The sequence below is a fragment of the Rhipicephalus sanguineus genome, chromosome 2, assembly GCF_013339695.2.
Source record: "Rhipicephalus sanguineus isolate Rsan-2018 chromosome 2, BIME_Rsan_1.4, whole genome shotgun sequence".
Taxonomy (NCBI): domain Eukaryota; kingdom Metazoa; phylum Arthropoda; class Arachnida; order Ixodida; family Ixodidae; genus Rhipicephalus; species Rhipicephalus sanguineus.
The window spans coordinates 96,060,621-96,079,215 of record NC_051177.1 but is presented as its reverse complement, the minus strand read 5'-3'; the positions used below and the strand labels follow the sequence as shown (position 1 = coordinate 96,079,215).

Below are 18,595 nucleotides of genomic sequence, written 5' to 3'. Positions count from 1 at the left end.
TGTGCACCTAATCTTTTGTTTTTGTGTTTGCAACTTTTCAGTGAGCAAGCAGGCAAGCATCTGTGGCAGCATCGCTTTTGTGGGAAGTGTTGTGGTTTGGGGGTTGGTGTGTTGCAAGGCTTTTGAATCAAGATCACTTGGAGCCGCTTCGACATCTTTGAATGGACATGTGATCTACCCGCGATGAACGGCGCAGTTGACTAACACGTCCTTAAAGAGTTACGCGGCGGCAAAAACCGCGTCTTCTCTTAGAGGAGGATTGCTTCTGTGGTGATGTAAGCCTAAGCTTTTCAGCATTCAAAGTACGCTTGTGTGCGGTGGTACTCTAGCTGTGCTTATTTCGTCGTCATTATTACTACGCGTCGCCCCTAAGCGTTCATTACCAGTGATTCTATGTCTGGGTTTGTATCGTTCGCCGCATTACTAAAGCCAGTTGGGCTTCAATGCGCCAGACCGATTCCGTTTGAGTTTATTGGACGTGTCTCTCATTCAGTTTTTAATAGTGTGAAACTTCACGCCAGTGGTCACACTTACGCGTATCTCAGTGGTTGTGCTCAGATGTCACCTTTACGGCCTTATCAGCGGCGCGACGTCGTGAAAGAGTTTGTCGTTTTAAGAGCCTATTGTCGTTTAATGCATGAACGAAGTAATGAATAAATTACCCCTGGTTCGCTGCGCGTCAAAGGTTATACTATATTCCTGCTTCGCGTGAACCTCTGTTGATCTCAGCTGTGTCGTGCTTTCCTTCAGGCCGGAAAAACCATGACGTTCGTTATGTGAGCTCGCGACGTCGATGCCATGGCTGACGGGGGCCGAGACTTTCCTGCGCCGAACCTCCCACCGAAGGCGTTCTCCGTCAATATCGGAGGGTCGAGGTCGTCAGCAATGTTTTCGCTTACGGGTGAGTCCGGCGACGCCTCGCCGTGGCAGCTATGACAGCTGTGCTCACGTGGCAGCGGTGTTCTTGCATTGTTTTAGCGCCGCACTGTTGCTGTAGCGTAGCGTTTCGACGCGTTGCGCTTCTCTCGATCGAAAACACTTGTGTGATACGAGTGCATGGCCTGTTACATTCACTTTTGAACTATGGGCGGTGAGCCTTAGGAAAGACCTACGACTGCTGTAAAAAGAAAAATGCTGCCCACCGTTCGAGCGTCTAGACATTGACATTGCGTTACAGTGATGTCCGAAACATTTGTCCAAGATGACATATTAACGGAAAGAATGCGTTGGCGCAGCGGCGTGGTTGTATCAACGTAATATGCAAGTTTGAGTGTGCGAACTTAACATCTAATTTTGTTGATAATGCCATAGTTGACAGCAAGCTTTGTCCAACGAAGTGTCAGTAAATCGTGTGTGCGAGGTGCTGGGATTATCACGAAAGGAAATATTGTTAAGGACGAAAAGCATTGCCAAGCTTCAGAGAAAGTTTGAACACTTTCTCGAAAAAAAAGCCTTACAGCTTAAAGAAACATTGTTTCCAAGTGGTAAAGATTTTATTCAGTATGACTGATTAAGCCAGTTCATTCATTACTCTTGTGTGCATTTTCATTACAGTGACTAGAATGTATACATGCTGTCATTGATATGTAATATACCGGGCTGTGTTTAGAACTAGCTTTGTATAGTTATCACATTACAGAGGGGAGTGGTAACAGTAGACAGATAATATAACAGAAACAAAACTAGAGTGAGTTGCAAAATAATTCACATAGGCTTCAGATTATTTACTATATTACTTAAAGTGGCTCGAAGTTGTTGGTCTCTATTTATGATACAAATTAAGGTAATTGTTTTATGAAGCTTAATTCTGATTGTGTGCAGCAAGGTATCTACTGCCGGTCACGCATGTCTTCCCTACATTGAAGAAACATTATAGGCTATCCTAACATAACTGTATTAATTAACGTTTAGCTTAACTGCAAGCGCAGTTTTCATATAGCTGATATTTAAGCCAGTCGGTTCACTGAAACTAGAAACTTCATCAAAATGAGACAATGGAAGGATGGCAGGACAATGCTCTAACAGCTGGGTAGTTTGTTTCCTGTTCGAGTACCCACACGTACAATCAGTAGGCTAGCACAAAGAGCGCAAGAATAGAGTGCAACAAAACATATATCCAACGCACGGTATGAATTCACTTTGGCAGATACAATAATAGCCTGTTGATAGTATGCACTGACGCTTTTGCAAACAATGAAACCACTTATTTAACAACACGTCACCTCTTTTTCAACACTGATACTTTCATTTCACTGTAGCATAGTCATTCATCTTGTTGAATGAAAGCAGTACTGATCATCGCAAGTCAGAAGCTGTGTATATGTGACAGAGGTTTGGAATAATGCAATGATAGCACAGGCCAAGACAATTTTGTTTTATTACTTATTGGCAACTTAAAGCCCTTTTCATTTGACAAACAGTTACGGGCCCAGCCTCAACATTTGATATTGGTGTAATTGCTTGTGAATGGGTTAGGATATTTCGTTATGGCTAAATTGGCACATGCCATGCTCATCGTGCAGTTTTCTTGTTGTCAGTCTTTAAACAGGTTTTATCTAGTAAGGGCTAGCATGCAATGGTGCAGTTTATACCAAACTAACACAATATAAATCTCTTACAAAGACTTTTGTGACAAGGTATGAAGTGAAAGGATCACTGATTATAAAATAAACATTGCCTTGTGTATGTTTTATTTGGTTAGGCAACAGCTTATGCGTATTTGTTTTCAGTGAATGATTTGGCATTTTTGTTTCTCGGATCGCCTTACATTAGCTCCACGTTTAGGTCGGCTAAGAGATTATGCAGTTGCAGCAGTGAAACCTGACTCTGTGATGCAATATGCGGCCTGCCTCCGGACTGTTGCCAAGGACAGGCAGCCACGACTGCACTTCCCACGGCAGCCACAGTCAAGCAAGGCCATGAGCCAACAAACACTCTTGTAGTGTTTCGAAAATCTTTTGAACACACTTACACAGCTTGACTGCCTTTGATGTACCACTTGTTAGTCTGGCATACATCTCTGTGGGACTTTTTTTTCCGCACAGACTGCTCTGTATCTATGGAACATAAAAATTTTGTTGTAGTTAGCGTGTGTTGTCTGTGTTGTGCATCAGATAACCAGTCCGCGAAGTTAAACAGTGGGTACGGTTCACTGATTGTGCATAAACTGTTTACTCTGACTGTTCTGTCACTTTTAACACTAACGTTATAAGGGTCTGCGAGATAAACTGTGATAGTGACGTGTACCAATTTCCATTTCTAATCTCTTCGTTTACCTTTCCTATCTCTTTTAATAGCACAGGGTAGCAAACCATGCTTTCTTCTAGTTGTCCTCTTTACCCTTCCTCTGTCTTGCATTCACGCAGTGCTGCCTCCAGTTTCTTTGTAGTGTATACATTCACTGCGGGTGATTGGTGGATTAGCTTCTGTCATCAAGTAGGCGGATCTAGCCGGGCACTTGGATCTATCCCAGCAAGTACTGAATTGCATACCTTTGTAGCGAAGAATGAGGCTTCTCGTGCAGGCATTGCTTCTACGGTGAAAAGAAAAACGGAAGCAAATGGTATATGAATCAGTGCCGAAGGCTAGTGAAGGCACCACGCTCTCCGTTTCTAGTGGAAAGCCTTGTTTGAAAGGCCACATACGGAAATAATTCGTAACTGTCTCGTCAAAGACTTATGGGAGTGCAGATTAGATATGCTTTGTATGTCATGGTGACACAATACCAAGCACATTTCTATCTTTATTAAGCACGTGCTTGTGTTTCAGGCCTCAGTAACAAAGAATAATAGTCACAGCTTAACGTTAGGCAGCCCGACAAGGTTGAACGTTTGCTGCTTGAAGGGCTGAGATTCTGCTGTGGTGGGAGACAAATATTAAAATGGTAGTGTAGGTGACTGAAGTCTGTAGTTTGTGCTGTTGGGTCTTGTAATCTGACAGGTGCTGGAATTCATGGTCTTTGATACAAATTCCCTTTTCAGGTCGAAGATTTATTTTCCTAGGGTTCCTGTAGTTCCATGCAACGTGTGTGTCCAAAGCCGAAGGCGTAGATTTCAAGCTGTGTAGTAAACTTGATGTGCGTCATATATTGACATCGACAGCATATCTGCATCATATTGCATCTTCGGACTTTTCCACAGTCTCATTTATGCAATACCGAAAAAGCTGTAGGTACCCTGACGGCAGGCTTGGCAAGTACAACAACAACAAAAAAGGAAAAAAAGAAATTGGGGTAGATGGGTAGGGACAACCCCTCAAAGTTCTTGTACCAGCCTATGGTGTAATGATTTCTTGCACCATTTGTGTTGGTCTGGACAATTGTTTATTGATAAAGATGGACTGCACTGTGTGCTCAAAGAGCCAACCACTCAACTTGGCAAAATTTAAAAGCTTTTATTTAGTCACTGCATCCAAAGTATGAGAAAGTACACATTGAAATTTGAAACTTGACTCTGACTGCCATTGCAGAGTTTTCACCACAGCTTTCTTTCGTCTTTCTATGGAAGATTGGCCTTTTTCTAGTAAGCAGCCTCTTTTGTGTGAAGAGAGCAAGAATCAAATTTCCTCAACGTATTCTATCAGTACAAATAAATATGGTGCTTCTCTTTAGCGTCTTCAAGGAGCACTGACACAAAAATTTTACATTTTGCTTTTTCTGTTGCAATAAGTAGTTAACGACCCACTTATTATGGCTAGAAAGCTCGTTTACTCACGTGTGCAATGGATAATTATTTGGAGATGGTTCTATAGCACCCAATCGCAGTTTCAGTTTCAGAGAATGCTGAATGAGGCGAGACTCAAAGTGCTTTTCATGTAAACGTAGCTGGCTCGCATAAAACTGTGTGCACATAAGCACCACATTGACAACTCTTCTTTGATGTTGCTATAATCCACTCTGGGATGTTGTAAATGTGCGTACCCTTCCAAAAATGCACTGCCCAGGCAAGGATATCAGCCCTTTTACTCCCGTGCAAGTCCATAAAGGAGATGCCCCCTCTTTCCAGTGAAAAGGTCTGTTAGGAGAGAGGTATCACAGGGATCATGGCAGCCAACACAAACTCGTGATGCAGGTGGCTGGTTTACATTAAGACCAAGATGGCGTCGATGTCGGGAGGTGGGGCGTTTCGTGTGCAGTTGCACGACACGCACTTTAAAATTGATTTTAAATAATATGTTCTAGGCTATATTAGCCGTTGATATTTTGTAGTTGATGCATTTGTGTCCACAGAATTTTTTTCCACAAGTTATCTCGGCTTCAAAATTTTGTGTCAGTACTCGTCTAAGCGTTGGTGCAAGCCAGGTGCGCTTCCACACCTGGCTCGCACCGACACCGCCCCAAGTGACTGCGAACGCGTCTCGTTGCAGGAAACTTGTTTCAGAGGCAATCAGCACTTCGCAGATCGTCTATCAGGCACTCAGGCCTAGCATTGTGACTAGCTGTTGAAGATTGCTTTAAATTATAGCACCTGCTATAATTTGTGACAACCTTGCAAAAAAAAGTAAGTTGCTTTCATGAGTAGTAACATTTAAATCTAGGCACCTGCAATCTGTAGCAATGACTAGCAGTAGTCGTAAGTATGTTGCATATTTCTTCGAGAGGGCTTCATTAGTATCCATGCCAAGACATGCAAGTGTATACGACATTCATGGTATATGTACTAAGTGTAAAATTATTTTACTATGTAGTGTGCACATAGCATTTATGTGTGCTATCCTTACAGCTTGTTCTTTTGGTCTTTGGTTATTATATAGATCATTGTGTCATACTTTGGGCAGGGTATTGGTGCTTAACGTCATGGGTTCAATCACAACTGCCGCTTTTCAGCAGGGGCAAAATCCAAAAATGCTCGAGCACTTAAATGTAGATGCATGTTTTGAGAACTGTAGAGTAGTCAAAATAATCCTCTATAGACCTTATGCAAAATCTGCTGCCATCTAGCAGCCGTGTGCATCTCCGCCATGTTGTGGGCTAGCGTGCTCCGCACGTGCACACATGTAGCGTACGTATGAACGTGTGGCGGCTAATAGGAGCGGCAATGTCGACATATTGACTCTGTGAGGGTATTTCTGAATAAATAAGTAAATAAATAAATATTTTTGTGTGCCATGTTGCTCAGATTGAGGAAATTGAGATGCTGAAAAAAGGGTTTGCCGGAAACTAACCTCCATGTTATTAGATTTTCTCGCAGCCGACTAGAAGCATCAGATCGTTCCACTGCTTTGGCTTCTGTGTACCACTAATGCAGTGTTTTCGTTCGCCGTTCTTAATACATGCGATATGTGACAGCATCAGCATTCATCAAAGAACACTCTTTCGTGTCATGCTGGACAGTTTTCGCGCCATGTGCTTGCAGGCACAGACAAACCGGCTTCGTGTGCAAGCTTCAAAGCTGCATCGTGGCTACTCGTGCATGCCTGCACTGCTGTTGTCGTCATAACTTTGTTTATTACATTGCGGTAACAGTTACATGTCAGACAGGTAGCACGTGCGCGTCGTCAATTGTTGGCAAATGGACCGAGGGTGTTGTTTGTAAATTGTTTTCGATTGGGGATTTTAACAAAGTAACATTTCGTGGGATGCATTGCGCACGTATTGCTTCACTGTGTGTATTTTTCAAGCATTTCATGTGCTATCACTGGCAAATTCAGAGGTGTGATCAAGATGTCCTGACCCCCCCCCCCCCCTTTATTTTCTTTAATTTATACGCGAAGGAAAGGACATATCAGGTTCTCGCAAAAGCTGATCCTTCTTCGGAAAAGTCCTGTATCCACCCCTGTGTGCTACTACGAAATGTTAACAGATGCTTCAAGTGTGTGACACTTTCGTATGAAACTGAAAAAAAAGTCACAGTTTCGCCGCAATGGCGAAGCAATGAATGCGATAGCAATAAACTGGAATGTAACGCGAAGAACGGAAAGCAGCTCGAAATTGCCAGCGCGTCGCTCGAGCCCAAAGGATGCACGAAAAGAACGCACACAGTATGACCGCGAATTATCATGCGTCACAGCTCGACACTGGAAACGCACTGCTCAAACATAAAGCAGGACGCACGAAACGAACGAACAGGTACACACAGGACGAGCGCGAACTAATTGTCCCAGTTGTTACTTATTTCCGTTTGAACAGCGCGCCCCTTTCGCAAATGCGGCCGCTGCAGCGTCGAAGCAACTTTCGTACGCTCTGTCACTTCAGCGCAGACATCGCGGGGAAAGCAAAAGACATACAACCCCCCGCTCCCCCGCCAGCCGCCCCCTTCTTTCCTCGAGATAAGCGCACCCGCGCCACGCGCGGACATCGCGCCATCTACGTGGTAACTCAGAAAGCATACTGATGTAAGTGGTGTATATAAATAGCTCACCGTTAGCAGGCTGAAAGACGGGGCTCTTCGTGGCCTAACCGTCTAACGCCGTGCGTCGGAAAGTTTTCCTGAATTATTTTTCTTTGTGGCTTTGATACATATATATATATATATATATATATATATATAGACATATACGGTGCATGACGGCGGCGACGGCAAAAATCAGCCGAGACTGTCCATATAATTGCTATCGCAATAAAAGTGCTGTTCCGAGAAATGGGTCACATTTGACCTGGGTGCACCATGGTTGGACACGTGTGGAGGTGGTTTCACAAGCGTTCACTCAGCGACACAAAACTGTCTTGCTGAAACGGGTTGAAATTGTAAGGCGCCAGTAGGCTCCGAAACCGACGATGTCAACGCGAATATTATTGGCGTATAGTGTCATTTACAAGCACATGTCGGAAGGATATTGCATAAAATGCCAGCTAACGGCCCCTACTTCTTGGAGCAACTAACGCTTTTCATGTTGTCTATTCAAATGGATGAGCTGCGTAAATTTTTTACATTCAAATCGTACAGTAATTTTATACATAACTTACGTCGGTGACTACAGCAGTGAAATATTTTTTATTTAAAGATTTTAAAAAGAGGACAACGTTTTTATTTAATATTAAATACACAATACTTCAGGACGTAGGTGGCCCTTATGAAACATGCTTTGAAATGGGTCAAAAGCACTTTCTTACTTACCGTCATCGCTGCGCGTAGTCGTGTCGCCCGCTAAAGCCTCTTCCCAACCACCCTACACTACACGCAGGATATTCAGATAGCTAACAACGGTTTATTCGCTACACTGAAAACAGAGAGGCAAAATTTATAACCTGGCGCATAGCTTCATTCTCAATGACTGCAGGCCTACATGTGACTTGGTGACAAACTTACCTTTGATCTCGTTGTGAGGCAGTCCTTTACACGTAATAACTGTCAACGCAGTGACTAGGAAATGCCGGTAACATGTACAGGTCCTTAGACACTCATATGACATTTTTATGCCCCGATTGATTACCATCAAAGGCGATGCAAGCAAGACATTATAGCAGCAACAGCAATACGATTCCGACACAGGCCTCCAACATGGCACCGAATCGGTAGCTTGGTGAAACCTCCGACAGATGGCAGCAATTTTTCATGAGGTCTCTAAGAGCTTACCTCAGAACTTTGTTATTTTGGCACGTAAAATCACAGAACATAGTTATTAACGGTGCCACAGGCATGCACATTTCACGTGTTTCCTGTCTGTGCCACTGAAAATTTATTGGGTTCACAGTACATCAGTCGTAGAAAATTACCAAATATTAGGTATAAAATTGAGTGTAGACCTCATATAAGCATTGTTGTGTTGCCCCGTCCTTGTTGTCTCATAAGGGTCCTCTTCATCTTATCTCAGGTGCTGCTTTCAGCTTTGTTAAATCTGGAAGAGTGAGCATAGAGACATCCTTGTAGAAAAAGCTGTAGTACTCATATGAAAGTATCTATTTCATACCCTCGCAGCCAAAACACCCACATTGATTGGGAGTGTAATGGTGTTTGTTTGACTCCAATACCGCATCTTAATTAACTTTGGTTCACCACGTCTTCATATTTCATGAAAAGGCAGAATAACACTTAGAAACTTTCTTGTTTCTCTAAAGCAGTGCAAATTAACATGAAGGCGATGCACCATTTGAAATGTTTAAGGCATGATTTTAAAACGCAGAATGGACTAACATTGGTGCCCGAAGCATACTTCAATTGCAGGCTAGATAAGGAGATGGTTCAGACGCCAGTGGTAACCCTCCAGCATTCACCTCCAAAGATAGATTACTTTATGACAACATTTTAGGGCATTACCGCCTAGGTCACTGAACCCTCCCACCTTTAATGCGTCAGTTGTCACACATACACGAGGCTTGCACTCTGCAGGTATACCTGGAGAATCGGAGGCTTGCAGTGGATTTCACGAGGATACTTGTTTTAATGTGGACCCTGTGTTCTTCTTTCATTTCCAGAACCACCTCCTTTGCCGCCACGCCGAAGCGTCTTCTTTGGTAAATGCAACGGGGCTGGTGACCTGTCATCTGTCCCACCAGCTCCATCTTCCACATCAACTTGGACAAGTTCAGATTTTCTTAGTTTTATGCACCAACCAGGCAGAGAAGGGGACACGAAAACCAGCATAAAGTCAATAGAAGCCCTTTTCCTCGAGGATGTGAGCTCTAGGAGCACCACACTCCGGCACCATTCGTTGACAACTAGTTCAGTCGTGTCCACGCAATTTGCCTCTCAGCCATTCCCATTTGCAGCTGCTGGTCAGCTGCCAGGCCGCGTTGGTTCACTCGCTGGCACAGAGATGACTCACAGTAACTCTGCACCCAACTTCAACAATCTGTCTTCCAGCTGTAATCCCTCACCTATCCACACAGCAAGTCAAAGCTCGTCGGTGCTTTCAAGGACAGAGATTGAAAGGAGTATGTTCAGCGTGCTTCGAAAGAAGCAGGACAACAACCTCATTGACTTTGGTGTAGATGCAGAGCTGGCGAGAAAGCGGGAAACCCTTAAAAAAGCTGGGGACTCGCTGAATGACCTGCTTGACCTGTTTGATCCACTACGAGAGAACGAGCTTGAAGAAATTTCAACTCCTGAAGAGTCACCACCAAAGGGTCCTCCAGAGGGAAAGATGGAAGTGGTAGAGACACCACCCCAGATCCCTCCAAAACATGGGGGACCGGCACAAACACAGCCGCCATCTTTGCCAGCAAGTAGGAGTTCGACTGTCGAAAGGCCTGTTTCCAAACAGGGTGCTACAAGCAAAGGGCCGAGCGTGGAACTTGGCACTTTGAAGGTAGTCCGCCATGAAGTGTGTCAAGGGGAGGAGGTTGAAGCTTTCTGGGCTAAAGCTAAGCAGCTAAGATCAGAGTTCACGTTTTATGATCACCATACCAATGCTGGTCTTGTCATCAGCCCAACTTTGAAAAACAAGTGGGGAAAAAGCCTCAGCATAAAGTTGGAAATCACAACAAGCTTTTCAGAGAGGCCCTTCTGCTTCACATGTGATGTAGGAACCAGCGTGGAGCATGTAATTAGCAACACTGTGTGCTCCTTGAAGGACGATTTATCGGACACTGCACTGGAAAGTTACGTACTGAAAGTCAAAGGGCTTGCAGAATATTTTACACGTGACTCCGCATTGAAAGACTATGAATATGTTCACCAATGCTGCAAGTTTATGAAGCCAGTTTGCCTGACCCTTATAGAGGTCCAAGACCTCAGTAAGCCGTGGGCGCGGACATCAAGGGATGACAGTGAATTCTACGATGTCAAGGCATCAAGCCTGCTTCCTCAGCCATCAGGACAAGTTTCTTTTGATTCAGTGTCTATATTACTTGAAACCTTCCACAAAGAGGCTAAGAAGGTACAGATGGGAGCCTCTGCTGGTTGCTTGCAGCCAAATGGAGCTATTCAGGCTGTGAAGGCCATTTGTTCCACACTTTCAAGGATTGAAATATTGGAGATTTTGCATGCTGTGGAAGGGTTAAAGCACATTTGCAGTCAGATGCCTGAGGTGAATGGGTTTCATGACAGCTATCTCAAGGCAGAAGACTCACCAAATCCAGCACCCACAAATTGTGACCGTGTTGCAGAAGTTGTGTTCTACTCATTACTACAGTTGCAGTCTGCATTGCGCACACTTGTAGAAATCTACTGCCGCAGCTTTCGTGTTGACTTTTCATTAACTACGGCTAGTGAAAGCAAACCGCAGTGTGAAGTACGCCCAGTCACTACATTTCATGACACCTTTCTTGTAAACATTGGCAGCGTACATCAACTGAAACCACACTGGATTTCAGACTATGAGCAGTTTATCATATCTTGTGAGCTTCGCTATGGCTTGCATATATTGTGCCAAGGGGAAACTCGAAGTGTAAAAGCAAGTCGAAACTTTTTTGAACTTGTAGTTTTTGATGAGTGGATTGAGATGAGTGCATTTATGAGGAACCTTCCACGGGAGACTGCTATATACTTCGCACTGTTTGGTGTGAAGCCATCAGCTGAAAACAGGCCACCAGAGACACCAGCATCTGAACGAGTGCTTTTGGCATGGACTGGGCAGGCGCTGTTTAACAGTCGGCGCGAGCTGCTTCAGGGAAGTCTCTTTCTTGGTTTTTGGTCACCAGAAGTGGACGAGAACAGTGGTCCGCCACAGAGCAATGATGCATTTTCCTGTCCGGTTCTTCGTCTGCAGTTCCCAGAATTTGACTGTACTGTAGTCTTTCCGGAAGTGCCAGAGGATATCATTACTACTTGCAAGGCAACCACGTATGCTCTGGACAGTGTGGTGATCCAAGAACTCACCGATGTACTTGAAAAGGACCCTCTCACCATTCCGAGTTCTGAAGAGAAAAAATTATTCTGGGAGCACCGTCATTACATCCTTGAAGTTCCACACCTCCTTCCTAAGGTGCTTCTGTCTGCACACAGCTGGAGTTGGCCTTTTCTGCCTGATCTGTACTTCCTTCTGACAGAATGGCGCCCTGCTTCTCCCATTAATGCACTGACTTTGTTGCTGCCACTGTTTCCCGACTATGAAGTGCGAAAGACAGCAGTCAATTGTATCAAGAATATTGGCAGTGACGAACTCTGTGATCATCTACCACAACTAATCCAGGCATTGCGCTTCGAGACATGGGAAGATGCACCTATCACATGGTTCCTCTTGGAACGTTCTCTGACTAGTGTGCGCGTTGCCCACCAGATGTTCTGGCTGCTCAGGCAAAACCTTGACAATCCACTCACACTTAAGCGGATGAAGCTTGTGATTCAAACACTGCTAGTCATTGTAGGCAAGTCTTTCAGAGACATTATAGAGAAACAAGAAGAGCATCTAAATCAGCTTTGCATCATTGCTGAAAGCATAAAAGACACACGTGAGTCACTTCGCCTGGACAAGCTTTTGCAAGACATGGCACAGATCCACAGTATGATCGAGGACAACCCTTCTTGCCTTCCGCTCAACCCAGCAATGGAAGTTTGTGGTGTGGACGTCAAGTCTTGCTCTTACTTTACATCCAATACGCTTCCCCTCAGGATAGCATACAAGAGTTCAGAGCAAGGGGCCAAGCCCATTCACGTGATTTACAAGGTTGGAGATGACCTCAGGCAGGACATGTTGACACTTCAGATGATACGGATAATGGACAAGTTCTGGTTGAAGGAAGGCCTTGACCTGAAAATTATAACCTTCAACTGTGTTGCTACTGGCAAGCGTAAAGGCATGGTGGAAATGGTTACTGAAGCAGAGACACTGAGGAGGATCCAAACGGAGCATGGGCTCACTGGTTCATTCAAGGACAGGCCTATTGCTGAGTGGTTGCAACGACACAACACGTCTGAATTGGAGTACCAGCAAGCTGTGGAGAACTTTACACTGTCATGTGCTGGCTACTGTGTAGCCACATACATCCTTGGAATCTGTGATCGCCACAATGACAATATCATGCTGAAAACATCTGGACACATGTTTCACATTGATTTTGGGAAGTTTCTTGGTGACTCTCAGATGTTTGGCAACTTCAGGCGTGACAGAGCACCGTTCGTTCTTACCTCTGACATGGTGTATGTCATCAATGGTGGCGAGAAACCTTCCAAGAAGTTCCAGATTTTCATTGACTTGTGCTGTGAAGCATTTAATATTGTTCGCCGTAACAGCAACATTTTCATCACCCTCTTTGAGCTGATGGTCACATCCGGAGTCCCTGGGGTCACCGCAGATGCTGTCAACTTTGTTCAGAAGTCCTTGTTACTTGGCAGCTCAGAAGGAGAAGCAACTGCACACTTCACCAGGCTTATTGAAGAGAGCCTACGTTCACGGTTTACGCAGCTGAACTTCTTTATTCACAACATTGCACAGCTTCGGTTCACTGGGGACCACAACGATGGACTGCTGCTTTCCTTTGTTCCTCGGACATTCTCCAAGGATTCGGATGGCAGGATTGTGTCACTCACTGTGGTTCGCTACCTGAAGTGCCACGAGCCAGAAAAACACTACACCTATGTTGTCCGTGTTGGCAGGGAATGCCAGGCAGAGCCTATGCATGTTGTTAGAACCTACCCTGAATTTCTGGAGCTCTACCAAAAGCTAGTCCGAATGTTTCCATTGGCCAAGTTCTATCCCCTGCCCAAGGGATCACTGGTGGGCCGCAGCAACACACGCGAAGTGGCGCAGCGGAGGATGCAGGAGCTGGGTGCATTCCTTACATCCCTCACCAAGATGGCAGAAGAGGTGTCCCACTGCAGCCTGGTGTACACTTTCTTCCACCCTCTTTTGCGTGACCAAGAAGGTATGGCTGAGGATGAGAACGAGTGTGACAACCTCCGTCAGATCAGCCAGAGGGTCAATCTGTCTAAGGGCATTGTTGGCCGAATAAAGCTGTCCATCGTTTACAAGGCAAACGCCCTGTCCATCATGGTAATGCATGCAGAGAACCTGGCTTGTATGCGCAAGTCTTTGCCAGACTGCTACATTAAGGCATACCTTCACCCAGACCCGGAGAAGGTAACCAAAAGGAAGACCAAAGTGGTGTTCAAGAACAACCACCCAACCTTTATGGAGATGCTCGAGTACAACTACCCACACGCATTCGTAGCGGAAAGGGTGTTGGAGGTGTCTGCGTGGGACCATGACAGAGTCCAAGAAAATGAGTTCTTGGGAGCGGCCATCATAGATCTGTCACGTATGGATTTGACAAGGGAGAGCACACACTGGTACCACCTGAATGCTGTGAGATACAAGTTTCGTTGATGCATCAGCATTTTGCTTGGTGTTCAACCGTCTTTGATTTCTATGTCTTGTGTGTTTGTGTCTGTACAAATGTGGGATCAAAAGACATAGAAAAGTGTTATACTTAGGTGTGTGTTAGCGAATGTGTTGTTTTTAATGCAATGAAAGCACCGCTGGACAATGTGTGTGTCGCTTGCTTTAGTGGTGGTCAGGAACAGAGACAGAGATGGGCAGTTCTGTGTACAGCATAGGTAGTGAGACTTAATATAATCTCTGATATACAGCAAGTTCTTTTTCATATTGTGTTTGTTGTATTGTCTCACAATAGCTCCTTTCATAGAAACTTTGTCAGCATACTCTTGTCTGTACAGCATCTTTTTCCTACCTTATAAGAGATTTAGTTCCATATTTCACAAGTCATTGGTGTTATATCATGCAGTGTTGCTCACCTCTCTGCTGCTTATTTGGTTACATTCTCATCGTGCATGCGGTGCATGCAGTGCTGTACTGCTAATATTCAGGGGGTGTATGTACTATATAGTCTATTTTTCTATGACTCTTATATACAACATTTACAAACTTAGTCTTTTGAAGCAGCTTTACATGTGCTATTAATATACAAGCCACTTTTTGCACTGAAAGTGTCTCATTTCTTTGACTGGTTTCAAACGCTGCTGACATTCTTGATTTCCTTCTCGTTTCTGGTCTGTAACATCCACTGATGTTGTAACTCACTTTTATTATACTATATTTTAGTGCTCTGATACAGTGGCAACTTTTTTTTTTGGACCATATTTTCTTTCTCCTTTACTTATACTAGTATTAAAGCTGAATCCCAAATAAGCTGCTTTTGGCAGTTAATGCTGTCTTATTTTCTATGATGTGTACAAAAAAATTTGCAGGCATGATATATATTGTAATAGGCTGAAGAAGGCTGAACAAAATGTTTTTTTTTATGTAGCCACACACTAGGTGTTTTTATTGCTACATGTCTGTGTTGCATACATTATTGAGGATTCATGTGTTTCTGTAACAGTGTGCTTGGTGGCACAAGTTATGCCATTGCTTATTGGAGAATGGAGTGCACAAAAGCAAAACATTCTTTATGGCTGCAAGATATTATATGGAGTGAGGTTGTGTATTACCGTGTGCTAAGTTTAGCACTGTTTTGCACATTAATGAAGGGCAGCGAATGCAGGTGTTGTGGCACCACCCAGTACATATTCACTGTACACCCACAGGGAACTTTTTTTCACTGTAATTTCATGGAACTGGACTTGTACACTCATGGAATTTGCAGTGTGAGTGTTTTGTACATGTGCAAATGAATTCAACCTTGTCACAATTGTGTGCTAGGTGTAGCATATCTGCTTCACAGTGCGTGTTTTCTCCTGCAGCTAAAATTTCCACTCATACTTGTTATGGCTCTATGCATTTGGTACACAAAGCCGTGAACTTTCATGTTAAGTTATGCCACCTAAGTGTAAAGCTTTGCCGTTTCAATTTCTTTCTTAGCTAAAAAAATTTGTGGTCTTCCTCTGTCTCGTCGCTTAGCAGAGTAGGAATTTTGCATGCTCAAGGATTACATACTTTCTTCGTGATATACAGATACAAAGTGCCTTCATCTGCTGTGTGGAGCCAAAAATAATAATAATAAAGCCATGGACTTGTGTTACTCAGCATTGTGTTATGTACTTGAATCTGTGTTCCTATGTGAATAGGCAAATTAATGTGAATAAATCTTTTTCTGCCACAGGCAGTTGTTGCGTAATGATGTACTTTACACGTCTTTGCATGCCTTGTCTTTTATGATTTATGCCTTTTTTGCACAAGCTGGTTCCTGAATTTCTCGCCCTTGAGTTCAGCACATGCAGCAGTAAATTTCTCGTACCTTCCTGTGTCATCTGGCTAAAAGACGCAATCAAGGCATAGGAATCTCAATATAGCTTGATATGTTTACAATTTGGACTGTTATGCCCCGCCACGGTGGTCTAGTGGTTATGGCGCTCGACTGCTGACCCAAAGGTCGCGGGATCGAATCCGGCCGCGGTGGCTGCATTTTCGACGGAGACGAAAATTTTTGAGGCCCGTGTACCTAGATGTTAAAGAACCCCAGGTGGTCGAAATTTCCGGAACCCTCCACTACGGCGTCCCTCATAATCATATGGTGGTTTTGGGACGTTAAACCCCGGATATTATTCGTTTGGACTGTTATGTTGATCACACCACACATTAAACTTTTATAAAATGCTGCAGATCATTTTTTGTGATTGTCAGCAGCAAACATTTTATCATTCAGCATGCAGATTATAATACATGTGTGTACTTTTAGATGTAACAGACGTGTGCCCGTGTCTTGAAAACACAACTGCCCATCACCTGATGGTCCTATTGCCATTTTGTGTTTGGCGTGGCATCCTGCAACGAACATGTGAAAACAGTTGCAACAGCTTTCCTAGACGCACAAATGTGGTTCAAACCCATGCGTTGGAACTTGAGCTTTTCTTCGGCTAGTTCGTTAACTATAAACTGATAGTGCTTGTGCTGTTTTCAATGACTGTGGTTAGCGCTGGTTAAGACGAGGACACAAGAAAGACTCGCTGGACACACACATCCTGTGCCGAGCCATTTGTTGTTTCAAGGCTTTATCACATAGCATATGCAACAGTTCAGTTCTGTTTTATGGCCTACTGTGTGTCAGCAGAGGTTCTAGGCAAAAACGACTTAGCTTTAGATGCATGTTAAAGAATACCAGATGGCCAGAACAAATCTGAAGCCCGAGCACAACCGTGTCCCTCTGAAGTTGGACATGCTAAACTAGATCCTCGCTTTTTAAAAATCTGCATGCATACACACTTGAATAAAGCTGCTCTAGTTAGTGTACTGGCAACTGTGGAGTTCTCACATTGACCTTCTCATCAGATAGCCACCTTTTGTACTCGCAGTACAGAAACGTTAGAAGATGTGCCACTGTTGAATGCATACTGTTAACTCTGCTTTACGGTAGTTGCTGCACCCCCAGATTTTTTCTGTGTGCTTCTTCCTTTGTGCCATAACTGTTGAATGAAATGCGACAATGAGCAGACATTCACTTGCGCTTGTACTTATTTTGCTGGTCTCTGTGCCAACACCTAGCCCATTCACTGAGATTTTTTCGTATGTATCAGATAAGAGTGCACTCGTAAAACAAGCTTGCCGGGATTCATTGGTTCAATCAGTGGTTTACACATGTTCAATGAATACTCCTTCACGAACCGTGATGAAAATGAGTGACAAACAATATATTGCGCATTTTGTGAAAATTACTATAGAACATCAAAACATGAGTGGTTTTAGCCCGCAATGCGGCATAATAAGGTGTGTATAGCCATAGGCGTGTGCAGGGTTCCCCATCAGGGGGGCCAAAGGTTCATCGCAGCGCACCCCCACCCTACTAAGTCAATGTATGTGGCATAGTTTGCGCCCCCCCCCCCTTTTATGCGACTAGAAGGGTCAATGTACGGGGCAGATTTTGCGCCCCCCTCTTAGGTGATTAGGGGGGGGGGGGCGGCCGCCCCCCGGCCCCCCCTGTGCGCACGCCTATGTGTATAGCGCATTTGTCATGCGCGTGTGATCACTAGAGACCGGATTTCAGGCAAATTCTTACTTTGTTCCTTAGGCTCCTATCGCGCCATTTTGATATATGAGCATGAATTAGAGGCTAAGGAGGGCTTTTATAGTGTTCTTATAATGCCTATAAATGCTTATTTTTGGTGTTCTTGCCTATACACTCAAACCTCATTATAACAAAGTCGCATCTGCCACGAAAATAACTTCGTTATATCCGAAAATTCGTTATAAACGTTTATTTGTAACACTGTAGCTATTACAAGACTATTCTTCATTTACTTCGTTATAACCGATAATTCGTTATATCCGTGTTCGTTATAACGAGGTTTGAGTGTATGTCTATAAGTGCCTATAAATGCCTATTTTCAAAATTGTCGCCTGTATGAACACTATTTAGCCTCAGGTTTCCCTTGCGGGTGCAGATTGAGCCCGTTATTCATTTTACCGCGCAATATCGACTGTTCGGAACTCTATGGGATTCAACCTTGTCCTATAGTTCAACCGACTCCCGGAAACAACCGCTAGCAGCAGAGAAAATTAGACGCATGCTTAAGCTTTAACGTAAGCCTGATGTAGCAGGTTTAAGTTTGGAATGTTCAGAATGTTGCTGTAGTTCGTGGAGCAAGACCTGGAAGTGGGAATAGGTCAAAACTCGCCTCCGAAAACTTTTTTTTTTTCGCGGGCGATGGCGTCGTGGAACCCTTGCGGAATCTCATTTGAGAACAACCGGTGGAAACAACACCCCCCCCCCCTTCCCCGACGCGTCCAAAGCTTTTTTTTCCACGGGCGCTGTTGTACGCATAGGTCGGCAAACTCACCTCATGAGTCGACTCACTCAGACTCAGATCGGGCCGTGAGTCTGAGT

General features: G+C 44.2%; 1 protein-coding gene across 3 annotated transcripts; it reads left to right on the top strand.

Annotated features, from left to right (window-relative positions):
- The first annotated feature begins 23 nt into the window (after positions 1-23).
- Positions 24-15,850, top strand: LOC119383438 (phosphatidylinositol 4-phosphate 3-kinase C2 domain-containing subunit alpha). 3 transcript variants are annotated; one of them, XM_037651567.2, is made up of 3 exons: positions 24-275; positions 751-901; positions 9,353-15,850. In XM_037651567.2, the coding sequence occupies exons 2-3, from the start codon at positions 799-801 to the stop codon at positions 14,140-14,142; spliced, it is 4,893 nt and encodes a 1,630-aa protein (XP_037507495.1). In that variant the 5' UTR covers positions 24-275; positions 751-798; the 3' UTR covers positions 14,143-15,850. The 3 variants fall into 3 exon arrangements, with proteins under 3 accessions (XP_037507495.1, XP_037507496.1, XP_049268468.1); XM_037651568.2 differs by lacking the exon at positions 24-275 and adding an exon at positions 5,365-5,498; XM_049412511.1 differs by lacking the exon at positions 24-275 and adding an exon at positions 5,379-5,498 and having other exon boundaries at positions 786-901.
- Positions 15,851-18,595: the final 2,745 nt, after the last annotated feature.